Below are 18544 nucleotides of genomic sequence, written 5' to 3'. Positions count from 1 at the left end.
ACCTCAAGATTACTGAGAGGCCTTAACAAGTCAGACTACACAGCAGAACAATGTCCTGAATATTTTGTAATATTCAGAATTTACCTAATCCTGTTTTGACTTAGGAAGTATTCAAAAAAACAAACAAAAAACCCCAAAAAACACAGAGGGAGAATTACGGTGGTAACCAGCGGCTCATTTCAAATTTCTAACCTGGCTATCCACGGTGGAAGTCAAATACAGATTTCTTTCCATGTGATGAAATAACATTTATCTTCTAACCAAAAGGAGCACAGAGTTACAACCCATACCACACAGGTGAGGTTGTTTTTGTGAACTCTACCCAAACAAAGAGTAGTGATAGGCATCATTTCATAAAGTCTGCTGGTGTCTAATCCAAAACAAAAACCAAAGAAGGCCTACAGTGCTGCATGTCCTATAGAGGACAGAGAACAAAGCCAGGCCACTTTCCTTTCTGAGCCAGGCTACTGAAGGGCAGAGCAGTCACCTGCTGCCGTCCTGGGAGGGAGAATCATACCCTCCTTTCCATCAGGAGACCTTGGCTCAGGGCTGCTTCCTTGAAGTCAGGGCTGGGTCTGTGCTGCTCACTGCAGCCCCCCCGCCCCCAAGAATGGTAAGAGAGGGTGCCTGCTGAGCACAAACAGGCAACTCCTATGGTTTTCCCCAATGAGTCACTTCCAAGCAAGCAACAATAGATGTGATGACTCTGAGTCAAATATGGAGACAATACGGAATAAAACAGTTAACCTGCCTGAAATGAAATGATCGGATACCAGAAAGTTTTTATCTTCTGATTACCTATCAAATGTAATCCAAGTTTTTTAAAAAAAGTTATTCACCACACCAGACTCTACTACTTCCCACAGGGAATACTCTGAATCAATCTAATAACCTAAATTAGACATTAATATTTAGTAATCTAAATTAGATCTCTAATAATCTAAATTAGACATTTCAACTTCATACTCATTATTGTAGAAACTATTTATAATACAGTCCTTATGCGACATGATATTCTGTAATGTTTTAATCCACACTAGGAATCCATGCTTTAAAAAAAAAAACAAAACAAAAAACAAACAAACAAAAAAACCCTAGCACAATGCACTTAAAGCACAAACCAGCTACTTAAGAGCTCAGGGGTCACAACACGCAATTTTCTCTGACAGACCAGAACATCACACGTGTGATCTGAGGTCTGGATTCCTCTGTTGACTAGTATTGCATTACCAGGTCTTGCGGGTGCTTGAGAAATCAGATGGGGGCAGTGGGTGCCCCATCAACTTCTCACCCTGGCCAGATGGAGGAGGAGGGTCCACGGGAAGCCGGTGGCTGAGATTAGTTTAGGGATCGCTGCGTAGGGGCGACCCATAGCTGCACTCCCAACCCCACCACAAATGGCCCATTTTCTCCCCTACCTGCTCCTGCATTTGTCCCTGATTGGGACACCTACACCTCAGGACAAACATTCAGTGACTTCTCATGCTTTTCTTCAAAGTTGTCCAAAATTAGCCTAGAAGAAAGGCCAAATCGCTGAGGGGCTTCCTTGATGCTGACAGAGTCTGTGAAAACACACGGAAAAACAGGAGGCCTGGTTCTCCCGAGGGAAGGAATACATGGAGGTAAATGATTGAAGGATATGCCAGACCACCACATACACAAGAGTAAGTGGTACCCGAATGCAAAGTAGCAAGGTGACAGAGAATAAAAGAGATCAGAAGACACAGACAGGAATGATCAATGTCCATGTCTAAACAAATGACCGGGTCAGGCAAACCCCCCTTTAACCAGACATGATGACAGTGCTCCTAAGTTAAAAAGTGTCAGCTCAGATCCAGAGCCGTTTCCATTTACTACTAGGTACATCAAAATCAATTTAAATATCTAGTATTTCTGCATACTGACGGCAGGTATCACCCACCTGAGAACGGGACCCTGGTGCTCATTAACAGGACCAGTGCCAATCCGGCCACTATGTAACCTGGGGGGACAGGGGACCCACACATGGTATTCTACCTCTGAGCACACTGTGGAGCAAAATAAGATTCCTAAATGCACAGGTACTACTTTTTTCACTGAGGATTGCTTTTATTTTCCTCTCCAAGTTACATCGGAGTATATGATTATTGTAAGTACATGGCTAATTTCAATTGAAAACATACACATAGACACAATGTGTGGTACGTGATTCTGCTTATTCTGACAACACAGAAAACATACGCAGATGATCAAACTTGGGGCTGTTACCTGAGACAGCTTTGAGATACTGGGTGGTGGACCCAGCGTGATTTTTTGCTTTCCATGTTTTTCGGAATTTTCTACGATAAACATTAAATGCTTCTGTGATCAGATGGAACATCATTTTCAGTGCACAGTTTCAAAGAACAAATGATATCATGTTCCTGAGCCATCTTTCATAATTCTGGTTTTAAAAACCAGCACTTAAAATATTTAAAACCTGTAGACGTTTTAACTTTTTTGATGCATTTCCTTAGAAATAACTAAAGTTATTATGGTTGGAACTGTGGCCTACGTAACAAATCAGCTTCTGAGTCCACAAAACCCTAGTAAAATAAATGAAAAATACAGGATGGATACAGTTTAGGCTTAATCACTGCACTGGAAAAATCTGGAAGTTGGCTAACATTTCAGGGGATCTGAATGCCGGCTTTAGGAGGAGGTTCACCCTAGCAGTTGGCACCCAAAATCAAGTCCTATCACAGAATAGGTTTATTTGCAGGCCAGAGTTCTATATTACGTACACTTTGAGTTTACTACATTTTGGAAAACATGCACTTTTCCCATAAAACGCTTCTGTTTTACTTTAATTAAATTTCAAAGGCTTCAGGGAAGAGGAACAGTCCAATTGTAAATTAGTCAGTCCAAAGTTCTGAAGGAGGAGCACTCTGCAGCTGGTTGGGCTTTCTGGTCACCTCCTGACAAAAGATGCAGGTTGCTCTGGATAAGCCCAGACCCATGACCCCGAACCTCACCATGCACTGAGGGCCTTCCACGTCTCTGGGGGGCTAGAAGAGCATGAACACAGAAGCCCAAGATTCCTTTCAGAAACACCCTGTGCACTGGGGAACAGAAATACTGCAGAAGCAGGACTTAAATTCGCATGTGAATTTCAAAACCAGGCGGGATACTCCTCCGGTATTACTTCCGTTGAATACTACATTGCTGCCACAGCTTAATAAGATCGTCTCTCTCTAAATGCCCCAAAGAGAAGAGTTTGTTAGAAAGGGAATAAATAAAAGCAGGGCCCACAACAGACACAGGCAATATCGAGACCCTGAGAAATACTTGGGAAAAGTTTCCTTTTGGTGGATAGCACTTTACTGCCCCCTTTTGCACTTTCCCATCAGAACAAGATTCTGCACGAACTTTCTCTGAAACCAGAGAGAGTGGGGCGTAGCTACAGCGCGTCAGCTTTATACAGAATTAGGTCACCAGATACCGATGCTCAGAGCAGCAAGTAATTACCTTAAAACTTGAAGCCAGTGCACCACTTCGTTCTCAGTGGCTTTAAACGTTCAAGAAATAAGGTAGTAACTGGAGGAGTTAATTGACATTTTCTGCTTTAATTCGAAAGTGTCTGGGGTGCTGGGACAATCGCTGGTTTTCACAGGTGCCCCTTCTTTCACACTTTTCTCAAACAAATATCATCTGCAACATGAACCTGATTTATTCAAGGAAAAGAAAAGGGGCATAAAAGCAGGCTATACTATCTGGGGCCATTAAAGTGTTATAAACCCGAGAACCAGGGGGTGTATGGGGGGGGGGGCATTTCAAGCTTCACACCAACGACAAGCAAAATCTTTTCCAGAAAAAGAAAGATGAGAAGCACAGAAATTCAGAATGCACTGTGAGCCGATGGGTGTGCAAACCAGTTGAGCAACTTTTCAAGGTGAGGCGCGACGGTGTTTGTGCCTCTTTTGTCTACACACACACTTGAAAAAAGTAGTAAACTACAGTCTAAAGGGAAGTTTTATTTATAAAATCCTAATCTGAAGAGCCAGGGCCCTCACTCTGGCCAATGACCTTGCCTTGCATTTGACGGTCTGTGTGTAGTTGCTGTGTGCACTCGTATTTAAACTTAATCCATTTCCCTGTCATTCTACAATTACTGCACGAGTCAAAATAATATTAAGTTTCACAGCCTACAATGCTGCACAACTGAATGAAAACTGACTCCTTTTGATGTTAATCTTGTTTTTTATTTGTGACATAATGCTCAAACGGTGGTGGCTAAAGTAAGTTTTATTTTAAAACACTCAAAGATAATATTCCCATAGTTTAAATTTTCGTTGAGGAAAATAACACAAGTTATTTAAGTTTCCTCCGCTCCGCTGTAATAAAAACTTCCAGTGCACAGGCCAGCCTAGAGCCAGCTGAGGTTGAAACAGCGCCAAGTGGTGCACAGAACTGTTCAATCACTGTATTGTACACCTGAAACCGCTATGTTAACCATACTGGAATTAAAAGAAAAAAGAAAAAAAAAGAAGAGATCTGCATCTGTAAGTCAAGACGTTCAGCACATGACACACAGCACCATTTTCTTTGCATGGGTTCAAAGAGACTGGTTGATCTCGGCTGTGGAATTAAAAACAAAAAGCAGCCACCCACCTCAAAACAAAACACAGGTTTTTATTTATGGCACTGATCTAAGCACCCCTGCTCCCCCTCAAAACTTTCAGAAGAGTGAAGTTTGTAGCCAGATAAGGCCAAACTCGGGAGCTGAAAAGAGTAAGGCTGGGGTGCCGGGACCTGCAGTGGGAAAGCAAGAGGCAAGTGAGTCACTCCGGCCAACTCCGTCTGCCGTGCTGGCTCATCCACGCCGGCCCCATGATCGAAACAGGGATTTCATAAGCCGCGGAGGCAAGAGACGCAGCGAGCTTCTTTCCCAACTATGATTTGTTTGCACCTGCACGGTCTTGTTCCAAACCATGCTTCCAGCAAGAGTCTATAAAGGAAGGTGGAACGCTTGTTACTTACAGGTGAGGCGCCCGAGAGGAAAGTGGCCTTCATACAGAAAGAAATTCAAGGGCCACTTCCAGGTGGTTCTCACGATGTTGTCTCAGGTAGAAGCTGCAGATCCATCTGCTCCTCGGCCTGAGTGAGCACATCACAGGGCTGAAAGGTACATTAACTCACAGGGGAGTGGGCGGGCTGCAAAGGAATGGAGCTGAGATCTCCATGCACAGCAAAGGGCGTCTCTTTTCTAACAGCCTGCCCATTCCTTTCGTTCCTATCATCACACTTTTTTTAATTCCAAAGAATCTCGCCTGTTTAGAAAAACAATTCACCCATGTTTTATGGGTGAATGAAACCTCTCCCCTTTGGTGGGGAAAACAGCACTGAGAGAAAGAGGCACGCCAAGGGGTCCAGCTCCTGCTCCTCAAGCTGGAGTGGGACCCTGGGACGGAGCCTGTTGTGTTTCCTGCTGGACTCCAAGCCCTCCACCCCCGTGCCTTGCACAGAAGGGTGCTCCACGGGCATCGGTGTGATTACAGAATGAACACTTTGATAAGTACGGTTGAAGAAGAGACAACACTCTTAGTTCTCTCTTGATATAAGAACACATATAAGAACAGCTTCTCCCTGCCAGTCAACCATAAGCCTGCCAACAAAAGTTACAAGGCTGTGCGAAATCACTTTACAACCAACCACCCAAACACCTGCCTCCGGCACACTTCCCCTTCTTCCCAGGCTCGGGAGCAGGGTCAGGGACGAGTCTGCTGTGCAGAAGACAGGAGACATTTTCCTGCACCTCTCATGGCTTTGGGACAGCCCAGAAAGGAGGGAAGAGGAGGGAAAAAAAAAAGCAGGCTGCACATCAGTCAGGTCTGTCCCGCCGACAGCACAAAAGAGTCAAGCCTGACCGGCTGGAGACTTCCACACAGATCACCCCCAAACTGTCCCTTATAAAAGTGTGCGTGGGGCACCACTGTAACTGAGGACGGTATAGTTCCTGCTCGGTCACTACAAGCAGCCCGGTAGAGCCTCACCAAGACATAAACATGCACAGAAATTAAATACTCTTAAGTTATTCAAACAGGCTGTGACTGAATTAAACTGAAGGGCACAGGGCATGGAGAAACTAGGAGGGATGCTGTGGGTCCTGAGCTCTAAAAGGAAGGAAGACCTGGCTGACACCTCCAGCCGGCTGCTTTGTCAACAGGTAAGCGGACACTAAGTCCTGGAGAAGAAGCAAGCCGAGAGGCTCATTCTGGAGGCAAGAGGACCCCGGGCTGCTTGGCTTCCTGAAACAAACTGCTCCAAACTTGCAGAACATCAAAAGCCAGATGGGATATACTGAATGAATCCACAGGCAAGAAGCCAGAATCCCAGTTTGCTGTAGAAATAGGCCTGGACTTGATTTGAGTCTTCTCAGCTCTGACAAGCTGGAAGCTGGCACAGATCCCAAAATCCAAAATAAAATGGCATTTAATTGTGACTAGACTCTAAAAAAGATGTCATACTACCTCCTTAGCTTGACGCATGCTCAGCACCTAACCAAATGCAACTCTCCTCGAAAATCTGACCTCTTTTTCTCCCAAAGAAACCATCAAATGTTTAACATTTTAAAAGGAAGATGTTAATAGTCAAAGGAATAACACTCAATAAATGCATTAATATTATATACTTTCATAACTGTCTAGTTTCCATTGAGTAGAACCTCGTTATCAAAGATTCAAAGGGTCCATCGAGAACTGTGTATCCATCATAGGAACGGTTATAAATAACGACTGACAAAGGGAAGAATTACACCTCAAACTTTTTTAATCCATCTTGTATGCTTGGTTTTCCATGAACGTATGTATGCTTAATTTAGTTATTCGATTTCTAATTACTCCAAGCAATAGCATAAGAGAGAGAGGCAGAGAATTAAGAGGACAGGTTCTGGAACCAGAGTAATCAGGTTCAAATGCAGACCGTACCACTTATTAACTATAGGACTTCGGGCAAGTTAATTAATGTGCCTTGGTTTCCCCATTGATATTATAGGAATCATAGACTTTTGGTAAATAAACTGTGTCCACCAGGTGAGTTGGTTTCTAAATAAGAAATAACATGTAACATTAACACAAATGAGGCTACTATGCCCATCCCTACAGGCTGCATTCTTTTATGTTCAACAACACAATCTCTTACTGTATCCAGTACTAGAACACACAAAGTGGATTCAGCCCAGGCTCTCCTCAGTCCATGGTAGGGAAGCGGATTTCTCCAGTGTTATAAATGTTACAACAAAGCATTAGGGGTAGGGAGCAGAGGGGAGAGCATGGAATTTGCAGTAGAGGGGAAAATAAAGTGCTTCACTTAAGAGGAAAGGTTTAAAGGAGGAATAGAAGGGTGGCAGGTGAACAAAATCAACAAAACAAACTTTAAAAGGTGAACATGCCATGTTGCAATCTTTATTAACATGTGGTTTTTATTTATTCTTTGTATATGGTAGGCAAAATGAACCATAGCCAGGCACACAGATATTCAATTAACTTTATTAACAATAGCGGACATTTATTGCTTCATTGTGCCAAGCACAGAGCTAAGCTCTTTTAATCCTGACCACAATTTTATTACTCTTTTATTCAGCGCTATTAGACTACTGCCTCCATTTTAGAGTCGGGATAACTGAGACATAGAGAGTACTCCCCCTAGTTACACAGTGAAAAAAACCCGGCTGTGCTGGGATTGGGCTCGAACAGCCAGATTCCAAAGGAGGTACTGTTTGCTAAACTAAAATAGCATTTGCTTGGTCGTCTTTGCTAAATCGAATTGCCTGACCCTTCCATTATCATCATATGCATCTTAAAAACCCATCGGTACTGCTGATTCTCATATTCACAAAGGTAGCTGAGATCACTGGGTTAGCTATCCCACAGGGTCTATTTGCCTCACTTGTGGGATCAGTCTTTGAGCTATGCTCAGATGTATGAAATACTGTGGATGCTTACAGACGTGTACTCGATACACACATACTGCTCATAGCTGAACTGTTATTACTTTGACTTGCTTATTACGGTGTATTTCAGGGACCTACTGTAACCATACTTCCGCCAGGCCTTCTCTGTCCCCACCCTAGGACTTAAGTCTCTTGAGGGGAGAGATTGTTCTTTCTATCATCAGAGCCTAGTAATGGGCCTCACAGTTAACAAATGCTTGTTGAATAAATCAATGCTTTATCAGCTTCTCAGGAACCTAGATGATCCCCTATGGCCTCCAACAAGGCAAGAATGGGGCAGAAAGCAGCAAGACAAGGACCACAGATTTCTTCAGAGATTCCAAAACAGCCTTAGAGGGTGATGAGCTAATGTTGAGCTGTTTCCAGGGGGGAAAAAAAAAAAGAAGTTAATTTAGGCCAATGGTTCTCAAGGTGTGGTCTCTGAGCGGCAGAAGCATCAGCTGAGGGCTTGTTAGAAATGTCAATTTCAAGTACCACCCAGACTTCAGGAATCCGGAACTCGGGGGTGGGGCCTGGCAAAGCCCTGTTTTAACAAGCCCTCCAGGTGATTCTGTGCCCTAAAGTTCTAGAGCCATTGCTCTGGCAGGGGGCGGGGAGTTCTCTAGTAACAGGTGACAAGTTAACACACCATAGGCAGCCATAAATATACGTCTAGATTGTGTCTGTTCATCGGACTGATCCTTACTGGACGTCACCACTAGCTAATAGACAGGGGTTGCCAAAATACAACAGCTCTTGTCCCAGCCTCTCAGGGACCAGGAGGGCAATGATGGGGATTAAGGCTTGCATATGAATCATGACGCTGCAATGTATAATGTTCTTTCTAGACCCTAGGTATTTAACTAAAGTACTGTGGGATTACAGAGAAAAGATTTAAAGAAATTATGTTTGATCTATGTCATAAAGAGGGCACTCATCTAGGGGAATTTGTAAACTTTATTAGACAGTCCATTATAATGAAGATCCATTTTCCCATAGACCATGGGGGACTCAGGGCTTAGAAGAGTTTATTTGCATCTGAAATGTACCCCAACTTTAGTTCTGGTAGTTACATGAAAACTGGCATTTTCTAACTTCTTTGGCAGGCCCATTCTGGGCCCGACCCCACTCACAGACAGTTCTAGTCCAGGGCAAATGTTTCAGGCCACAGTGAGCCAGCTCAACTTGCAGGAAGAACAAGGACCAAGATTCAGATGCATTTCACTCTGCTGTGCCTCCAGTCCTCAGATGCTGGAAAGGGAAAGGAGCACTTCAGACACGCTGAGGTTAGGGACCCTGCAGGGAGTGTGGCTGGGGAGCACCAGTGGGCAGACAGCAGGTGTTGCACCCGAGAGACAGACACACACACACACACACACACACACACACACACACACACACACCTCCCCAACTACCAAACAAGCCAAGGCCTTAGGACCATCCGTCATCCCGTTCCTCCAATACAAACACGTTGACTCTACTGGTTTCAAAGATGAGAGTAGCACTCATAATTATTCTGGGGTGATTTGGGAGGAATCAGTACATGAAAAGCACAGGGGAGGGCGCCTGGGTGGCTCAGTTGGTTAAGCGACTGCCTTCGGCTCAGGTCATGATCCTGGAGTCCCGGGATCGAGTCCCGGGATCGAGTGCCGGGATCGAGCCCCGGGATCGAGTCCCGCATCGGGCTCCCTGCTCAGCGGGGAGTCTGCTTCTCCCTCTGACCCTCCCCCCTCTCATGTTTTCTCTAGCTCATTCTCTCTCAAATAAATGAATAAAATCTTAAAAAAAAAAAAGCACAGGGGAATGTCTTGGGGGCCACAGAGACTTGCCCAGCAAGTACTGGGAGACCTATATACAAGGACTGTAATTAAAGGAGGCAGCTGAACTTAAATTGAGAAAATACATTGGAGTGTTTAATCATTTCTATATAGGAAACATGAAGAACCTATAGTACTGAAGAAAAAGTTTTCAAAGCAAAGCCGATCATCGGTGGTTCACTCCGAGCATCCTGAATGTCTGCCCACCACTGAGTTGTGAGAACCTTCCTACCCGTACTTTTAGAGGAACAAAACAGCAAACTATTAATACTTCACTACAATCCTTTTTTCTTCCTTCATGTTCTGCGTAGAGATACTAAAGGCAGAAACAACTTGTTTTTCTTTAATGGAGCGTTCTCCTACTATGTTTTGTTTTTGTTTTTTTTAAATCAGCAAGTATGCACTCACCAGTCACAAAATGCTTTGAACTAGAATTACACGTTTGAATTTATACGGGAAAAGGAACATAAAGAACCACTACTGATTCTCTGCGGGAGCACGAGATATAGGTTCACCTGGCATCCAGTGTGCATGGAAAACACTTTATCACCGATCACCTCCTTTTCCCCCTGGTGCACCCGGTCCAACCATCCTTATCTCCAGCACCTCTGCAGTCGTTTCTGCAGGGAGACCGGGAAGCTGAAAACTGAGGGACGGTCAGTAAACTGGAGGCCAGACTCCCCTGCTTCTTTCTCTAATCACTTTAACCCTGTTCCTAGTAGAAAGCTGGAGGCCAGGGCAATTCAGCGTCTTCTTTTGTCATTTGCCTGCCATAAATATGCACCAGTCTGCATTTGAAAAGCTGAAGGAGGCCGCAAGCTTGCTGGACATTTATCATGCTCTGTTCCCTGTTAACAAGCAAATACTTTAGCTGAATGGGCCATTAGCAATCATTGTCAAATGTAGAATGCAAGGTGCTTGGATGTGACCAGCTTGTAAATTAGGGGGTGTCCCTTCTCTTTGGTGACTCTAGACAAGTGCAATGGATCTTTTGATATAGGTTACTGAATTAGACTAGAAAGGAAGGTAAAGTTGCTGGCACTGGGTATGGCAAGTGCATGGGCAATCATCTTTAAATGTTTTGGATCTGTGAAAGCTACATTGTAACGACCAGAAAAGCAGCCAACAAAGGCGATAAATCCTTGCCCCAAACCGAGGGTCGAGTCAGCTGAGTATTAGGAACCAAATCAATGCAATGGGTCTGAAAGAGAATACTGAGATTTGATGAAGATCTCAGACACAGAACGAGTTAGTCTAGAAAGGTCCCACGTTGCTCTTAAGAGAACAGCACGGGGAACTCCCTTGATCCACTCCATCAAGACACTGGGGGTGTCTGTAGTGGCCAGTATTGTCCATGTGTCTTAAGAGTTTCCAGACTCTCCTAAGGAAAGGCTGAGACTTTTCTAAAACACCAAGTAGGAGGCAATAAAGCAAATATTTCCTTTCTGGCTTGACCCAATTGTGGATGTCACTCCAAATGTAACCCAATCATGGTTTCAATGGCTCGTTTTGTGTAATGACCAAAATGGAGAGTGTGGAAGGCAAAAACAAAAGTCCAGTTGATTCACAAGCTTGTTCAAGACAGAGGGCAGTAAGATTCCAGGCATGCTGATTCAGTTTTGGTTTTTTACTTTAAAGCCGAGCAGTGCTAACATTTTCTACTCCTGTCTTTACACGAAGGGAGCCCATCCCATTCAACTCCAAGGTTAAGGCTCACATTTACGAGTACAATACAGAGCCCCTTGGTTTGGTCAGATTGGATTACCGCTGATTTGAATGAAAACAACCCCCCCTTTTATTTATTTTATTATATATTCTTTTCCAGGGCGGGAAGGACAAAACTCGGGGAAGGGCTCTCTGGCAGAGGGAGAGGGACAAGGGGTACTCTTTACCTTCACTTCTCCCACGCGGTGTGAGATGGCGCTGGGTCTGAAACATGGCTACAGTCCAAGGGCGTGGAGCTCCAGCCCTACTTTCCCCTCTGGTCTCTGTTCCTGCCCAGCATGGCCCTGCCTGAAGCCCAAATAGATTAAGGCGAGGACCGCCAAGTGCAGCTAATCCTACAGAATGGTTGCCGCTGTCAGGCCAGGAGTTAAAAAGGAAAATCTTGCAGGCCTTAACAACTGCAGTGATCTGAAGTTTTAATCAGCCCCATATCTCAACCTCTAAAAAAGGCAGCCAATGAAATCTACCTTCGCCATATTATCCGCCACCAATGAGCAAGAACTGAGCAGCTTTTCTTTCCTGCTTTCACCATCCCGGGCCACAAGTAGGGCTTTCATACTTTCTAATCCGAGTTTCCAAGTCTGTGTGGTTCTCACATAATAACCAACAGCCTGGAGCAAGGATCTTCGCTTCTACACCCTTTTCAGAGACGTGTCATTTCCAACATCAAGCTAATCTATATGTTGCCATGGCTTCCCCCTTTATCTGCCTTTCCATCTTATGAACTGCATGGATTTACCACATTATTTTTATCTGAAAGACAGAAAATGGTGGTTTTATTGCCATACAATCAGATTACGGCTGCCAGTTCCTCTATGCCTTTTTCCCGTACTTCAATCAAAAGGGATCAGTTTCTTTATACTCTGCCCTTGATTTACATTACATCTGTAAAGACCGAGTCTGGGTTGTAATCCCCTTATTAACTATGACCAAGGTTGATTTGCCTAAAAATAAAAGCAAATTGTGTCAGACCCTTTCACTTTGTTTTTGATTCGGAACTACAAAATGGATTACTAAAGAAATCTTCAGAGTTCACACGGCTAGCGTAGCACTGAATTTAAAACAAGAATTAAACAAGTTAAACAGGGGGCCATGTCAACGGTTTACATTTTCCATCATGGGAGAAGGGCTGAGTTGCTTATGTCTTTGTATTCTTTGGCTTTACAGAGACAATGAAGCCACAGGAGTTTTTCCAAGCTGTTCGAACACTGTCCCATTTGCCATCCTTCCCTCTTTGCTTTTCTTCTATCCCTCTCCCAACCCCATTCTAATCCCACCCCTAAAAAAAAAAAAAAAGTGGGGGGGAGCTCTTCCCTGAAAGAGCTAATTCCTGACTAGAAGCTTATAGTTCTATGGGTTCTGCATATTTTAATCAAAATATTTTAAACAGTTGAACACTCCTATTTAAGGCTCTACTCTGCTACACAAAGGCCGAGCTCATAAGCAAATCTATGTAGATGAATGATAAGTGACCTGAAAAACAGGCTCTTTATGTCAGCAGCTAACGAAAGCAGAGATTAGGCAGACAGGAGTACCATTTTCATCATTATTTTGCTTACAAGAGCCCTGCTTTTTGTCTACTTTGTGATGGAACAGTTTAAGAATAAAGTTTTCGTAAAATGTTAAAGAAATCACCTTCCTTAAAAAAAAAAAAAAGTCCTTTTTGCTGAGGGTCTACAGTCCGTATTTCCTTTCCCTGCCACTCCCATTCCTATGACGTATGACTGCAGTCATGCTGGGAGCTCAGACCGAGTCCCATTAGGCAAACGCTCTGAGAAACATCACATTAAGGTAGATGTCACACTCAACCTCCTGGGAGCTACCCAAAGCATCTCAGTGGAAGGCAAGGTAGCCCGGATTTAGTTGCTCCAACTGCCATGTCCCTCTGAGGATTATGATCGCACTGACCCACCAACCAAAGCATTTCCCTCAGTAAATTTACAGACAAGAGGTTTTACCATAAGTAATCCAAATATACTGATTATTCTTCAGCTCACTCCACCTGGAGAGAACATTCCAATCTGTAGTTTTTAGCTGGTCTGGGGATGATGGCTAATTCACCTGTCCTTCTACTTTGCCTGCAAGAGTCAGAAACGTTCAGGCAGTCATTTGCATTTCTTTACATTGGTAGGACAAGTGTCAACAGCTACGCTTTGTGAAAGATTTAGAACCAAGTGCTTAACAAATCATCTTAACCTCCAGCTCCCCGTTTCTGAGGCTTGAAGCTATAATTGCCGAGGTTAAAAAGTGCAGTCCCTAGACACACGATTCCCAAATAAATTCTCTTCTCGCCTGAAAAGAAGGCGACCAAGCATGTTGTGAGCTATCACTTCAGCTCCGTCTTTGTGTTCTCCCTGGCTCGGCTGTCCTGTGAAACGACACTCCATTACCTCTAGTTTATCATCCTGACAAAATGTGAGGAATGTGGATGGGAAAGGACTAACAATTCCACCCCTGGTGCTTTGTGCTTTTTTCTCTCTATATTAAAACCGACAAGATTAACCCAAACGCAAACTGTGGAGCATAGTTCAAGGGGCTATTCAATCAGTGTTGAATGTGCATTTGTTTACCTACAAAAATAAGAATTTCAGACACAATGGAAGGCAGGCTGGCTTGTATATGGTATTGAATGGACTGTTCAAACAGCAGTATCCATTGTAGTTTATTTTATCAATCTCTGACAGGTCCGTATTTATTCAGAGCCTGACTGTGGTGGGGCCCACGTATTACAGGTTATCTGGATATTATCCAGCCATTCTTTTGTATCAAGTCAATCAATACCAGGAATTCAGTATTATGCAGAGAAAAAATGACATGGGAAAAGCAAAATGCTTTGTTAACCAGCTAGTATATGGTGCACAAGAAACAGTACCCCTAGACAGAAGAAATTACGGCTCGACTGAAATTTCCAACAAAAGTCAGTGTAATTCATTATAGAGCACCATACTAATACAGACTCGAAAGTGGATATTTTTTAGAGGAGACAACTATTCATCATGCTTGGAAAAATTGTTCTACATCAGTTAATTGAAAATGAAAGCCAGGCTTTGCTATTCTCTGCCCAGTTGAAAGGGGGGGGGGGGGAATAGGCTTCGACAACCTAACGGACCACAACTGAGGCAACACCACTGGAGCCTGATGTGAGTAATCCACCTCGCAGGGTAGTTGCTAATGTTTCAGCACACAGAACTTCTTTTGATTGCGGCATAAACTCTCAGGGATGGGAGCAGTAGACAGTGTGATTAAAGTAGTTATGGAGACGGTGAATTTACAAAGGATTTTCTGGACACTGCATCCAAACAGCTGCTCCTGCTTCCTACGTCGACCACCTGCTAAAAAAGCTGACCTCCAAATGAAACAAATCTAATTACTGATGGCGGCTTCATTACAAGTGAATTGTTCCACAGTTCGTAGGAACTGACTTGAAACCTCAGTTGCATCTGATCACCTTCCTGCCACATCACATTCACGGACTCAAACTTTTCCCTGGAAATAAATATGCAACTTCCCCAAATAAAGCAACCCCTTGGCACTAGGGGTTTTTATTCATTCCCCAACTTAGAAAAGGCTCTTTCATATCACTCCTCCAGGAAGAAACCTTTCTGATCTCTCGAGCTAGCATTCAGCTGCATACTTTAAGTAGACCTTTTCCAGGGACAAATTATCCAGTCCTCCAGGCAAGCCATTATCATGAGAATTTTAAAAGAAATTCTACTCTTGAGAACCGGAGCAATCATGGCAACAGAAACCTCATCAGTGCAGGGAGGCAGGCTTCTCCAAAATGCAGGCCTCCAGCAGGTCTCCAAGTCTGTGGCTACAGCACAGAAAAACCGAGGAATGCTGCTCATCAGGACCGTTCGTAAAATAGCAGTCACCTCCCCCCACCCCAAATACACTAGGAAAAGAAGATATTAATGTCCGTGCTGGGAACAGTTACTGCTCTACCTTTTCTTCCAAGTAGGTATTTCTACTCTGCCTCCTGATCACACACCAAGTAGTAAGTAGTTAGCGCAGAGATACATACACGGGGCTGAGCAATGGACGGGTTAATGGGAATGTCTTTTTTTTTTTTTTAAGATTTTATTTATTTTTTTGAGAGAGAGAGAATGAGAGAGAGCACATGAGAGGGGGGAGGGTCAGAGGGAGAAGCAGGCTCCCCGCCGAGCAGGGAGCCCGATGCGGGACTGGATCCCGGGACTCCAGGATCACGACCCGAGCCGAAGGCAGTCGCTCAACCAACTGAGCCACCCAGGCGCCCTAATGGGAATGACTTAAGTGTAATGTTAAATCTTGGTGGTGGTGGTGGAGAGGGGAATCAGCCTCCCCAAATAATCCGTCAGCGAAAGTGCAAAGCGGCGCGGAGCAGACAGCCTGGGGGAAGAGGTGAGGCCTGGCGCCGCGAGCATTGCGCGTGGAAGAGTGACCTCTGTAGGCGCAAAGCGAACACTGGCCGGCCTCTTCCCGGCCCGCCCAGCCCGCCCAGCCCGGGCTCCCCGCCCGCCTAGCCCGGCGCTTTCCCGCACCACCTGGTGCCTCACAATTCCAGACCGGTGTAAAGATGTCACTGCAACTACTTTCTCGGCAAACACAAACCTTACATCAATCAAGTCAAAAGAGTGGTCCATACGAGGCCGGGCTGCATAGAGGGAGGCTGCAATGAAGTAACTTTTAAATATGAGCCGTGTTGGAAAGTGCCATCCGGCATCATGCAAGAATGTGTTTAATCCGATTTACAGCCGTGACGTTTCTTGCCCTTATCAAGGGGAATTCTTGGTAAAACATGTTGGTGAATTTGAAATTTACCACTTTTAAAAGAATGGACATAATTCTTTAATTAAAATGTGATTTGTAAATCAATTCCCCATCTCTTTACTCCTAAATCCATGGCCAACTTGCTTGTCTTCAGTTAGGCCACTGATTTTCCCTCTGATCTCAAACGCTTACTCCAGGAGCCAGCCAATGTCTCCACACTTTTCCCAAGTTTCCAAAGGCTAAAATTCAATGATTCTGTAAAGTATTTTTGGATCTAACTAGAAACGTATTCCAAGAAGGAGCTAAGATGCAAAACTGAATACACAGGTAACTACTTAGGAGCCACGGCCGTACATGCTTACCGACGAATCGCCTTTTCTAAATTCTCAATGTATTCTATTTTGGTAGCTCACACTGGAAGTTAATCTCCACGAGGCCTGGCTTTCTCCTGGCTACACGGTTTGGTAAAAGCAAGTCAGATCCAAGGATCCCATTCCTGCCCAGGCTCCCCGAGCGCCAAGGCGTCAGGAGCTGTATCGACTGGGCAGGGCCTGAAGCTTTTGCAGAAAGCGTCCTTAAAATCAAGTCAACTACCTGGACCGCACAGAGTTCGGGGCCACTGGTTTAGAAACGAAGGGAGAAGCCGACGTGCAGAGGGCTCTCCGGGAGAAACCGAAGACCCGTCTCCCCGGCTGGGAGGAGAGGGCTCGCCGCCCGAGTTCTCCGGCGGAGCTGGCGAGCTCCCCGCGCACACTCGGGCAGGCGGCGCGGCGCCGGGGCGCTGCGGACGGCGAGAAGGGACCCCAGGCTCTCTGCCCCGGGCTCAGAGCCCCGGCCCACCTGCGGGGATCCGACCGCACTCCGGGGCTCCTCGAGAGCACAGTATCCCCACCTCTCCCCGCAGCCCGCCAGCGCCCACGCGCCGGCCAGCCCTGTTTGTGGCCATGTTCTCCGTCCTCTAAAAGAAACGAGGGTCAGGTATCGCCATCGGACACTTTCCCGAACGTGACACCCGAGCCGAGCCGCCAGGGGTTTCCTAGAGCCCCGGAGCTCATGGGGAAAGGAAGGCGGGGAGGGAGCCCCTTAGAACCGGCGCTCCGGCCGGAACGCCGAGCGAAAAGAGTTTCATCAAGTAAAATGTGGCGAGGGTGGGGGACAGGGACCTTGGGGTGGGGGACCCGGGGTTGCAGAAACAGACTCCGAGGCTCCGCGGCCCAGCCCTTCCGCCCGCCCGGACGGCGCGACGCGGCGGACCCCAGGCGGGGACCGAGGGGGATCGCGGATGCCACTTACTTGGAGTTCGAGGAATTCCAATAGATGGGCTCTAAAACTATCGACCTGGAAATCGCAGTTCTGCATAAAACCATCAAAACTCCCCAGCAGTACTTCCACACGGAGTCCCTCCTCGCGGCCATGGCCAAGCCGCTCCCAGCGCCGCACACTCCGGACCACGGAGAGATGGGTGCGGGCCGGAGCCCCACTCCTCCGGGCAGACAAGGGGGAGAGCGCAGGCAGCTCCGGGGCGCGCCGGTCAGCTCCAGCCGTCGCCGAGGTCGGGCCGCCCCACTCGGGGCCCTCAGGGTGCGGGGCGGGAGCGCACGCGCGAGGCGCGGCGGCGCGGCGGGCTCGGGGCTGCGGGGCGCCGCGCCGGACGCAGCTTTGACGGCCGGCTCCCGGGCGGCTCCAGGGTGCCGGGCGCGGGCTGCGGGGAGGGCGCGCGGCCGGCACACAAAGGCGGAGAAACGACTCGCGCGGGCGGCGGACGCTGCGCTCCGAGCGGGCCGCCTCGCTCTATAGATCCAGGGGGGCGGGCAGCGGCCCGAGCGCGCGGGCGCCGCGTCGGCGCGGCTCCATGTCCCAGGGCGCGGAGCGCGGAGCGGTGAGGGGCGCCTCCGGGCGCGCGGGAGCCTCCTCAATCTTCGCGGCTCCCGGCCCGCGGAGCAGGCAGGAGGGGCTCGGTCCCCGCCGCGGGCGCCGGACGCGCACGGGCCTTTGTGTGCGGGGAGGGCGCCGGGACCCTCTCTGCGCGCGGCTCCCAGCTCCGGCCGGCGCCGCCGTCCCCGCCGAGGAGAGTCAGCGCGGCCGGCGCGCTGTCAGAGCACTATAAACGCGGGGCCCCGCCCCGCGCCGCGCAGCCTATTGGCCCGCCGCCCAGCCGCCGCGCGCCGGTTGGGCGGCCGGGCCGTCCGTCATCCGCCTCCGCCCGACATTGGGCGCCGCGAGGCGGGGCGCCGGCTGACAGGTGAGCCCCGCCCCCGGCCCCGGGCGGTGGCGCAAAGGGAGCGTAGCCGGGGCCGCCAGA

General features: G+C 47.0%; 1 protein-coding gene across 2 annotated transcripts in view; it reads right to left on the bottom strand.

Moving 5' to 3' along the window:
• EFNB2 (ephrin B2) overlaps nucleotides 1-18312 on the bottom strand; it is a 42631-nt gene extending 24319 nt beyond the window's left edge. For both annotated transcript variants that reach the window (XM_035003067.1, XM_035003068.1), the window contains exon 1: nucleotides 17536-18312. In XM_035003067.1, the coding sequence (XP_034858958.1) occupies nucleotides 17536-17657 (122 nt within the window). In that variant the 5' untranslated portion in view covers nucleotides 17658-18312. The remainder of the gene's footprint in view (nucleotides 1-17535) is intronic.
• Nucleotides 18313-18544: the final 232 nt, after the last annotated feature.

This window comes from Mirounga leonina, unplaced genomic scaffold, assembly GCF_011800145.1.
Source record: "Mirounga leonina isolate KUSES-001 unplaced genomic scaffold, KU_Mleo_1.0 Mir_127, whole genome shotgun sequence".
In the NCBI taxonomy this organism is placed as follows: domain Eukaryota; kingdom Metazoa; phylum Chordata; class Mammalia; order Carnivora; family Phocidae; genus Mirounga; species Mirounga leonina.
The sequence above is the reverse complement of the archived record's forward strand: the minus strand, read 5'-3'. Positions and strand labels throughout refer to the sequence as shown.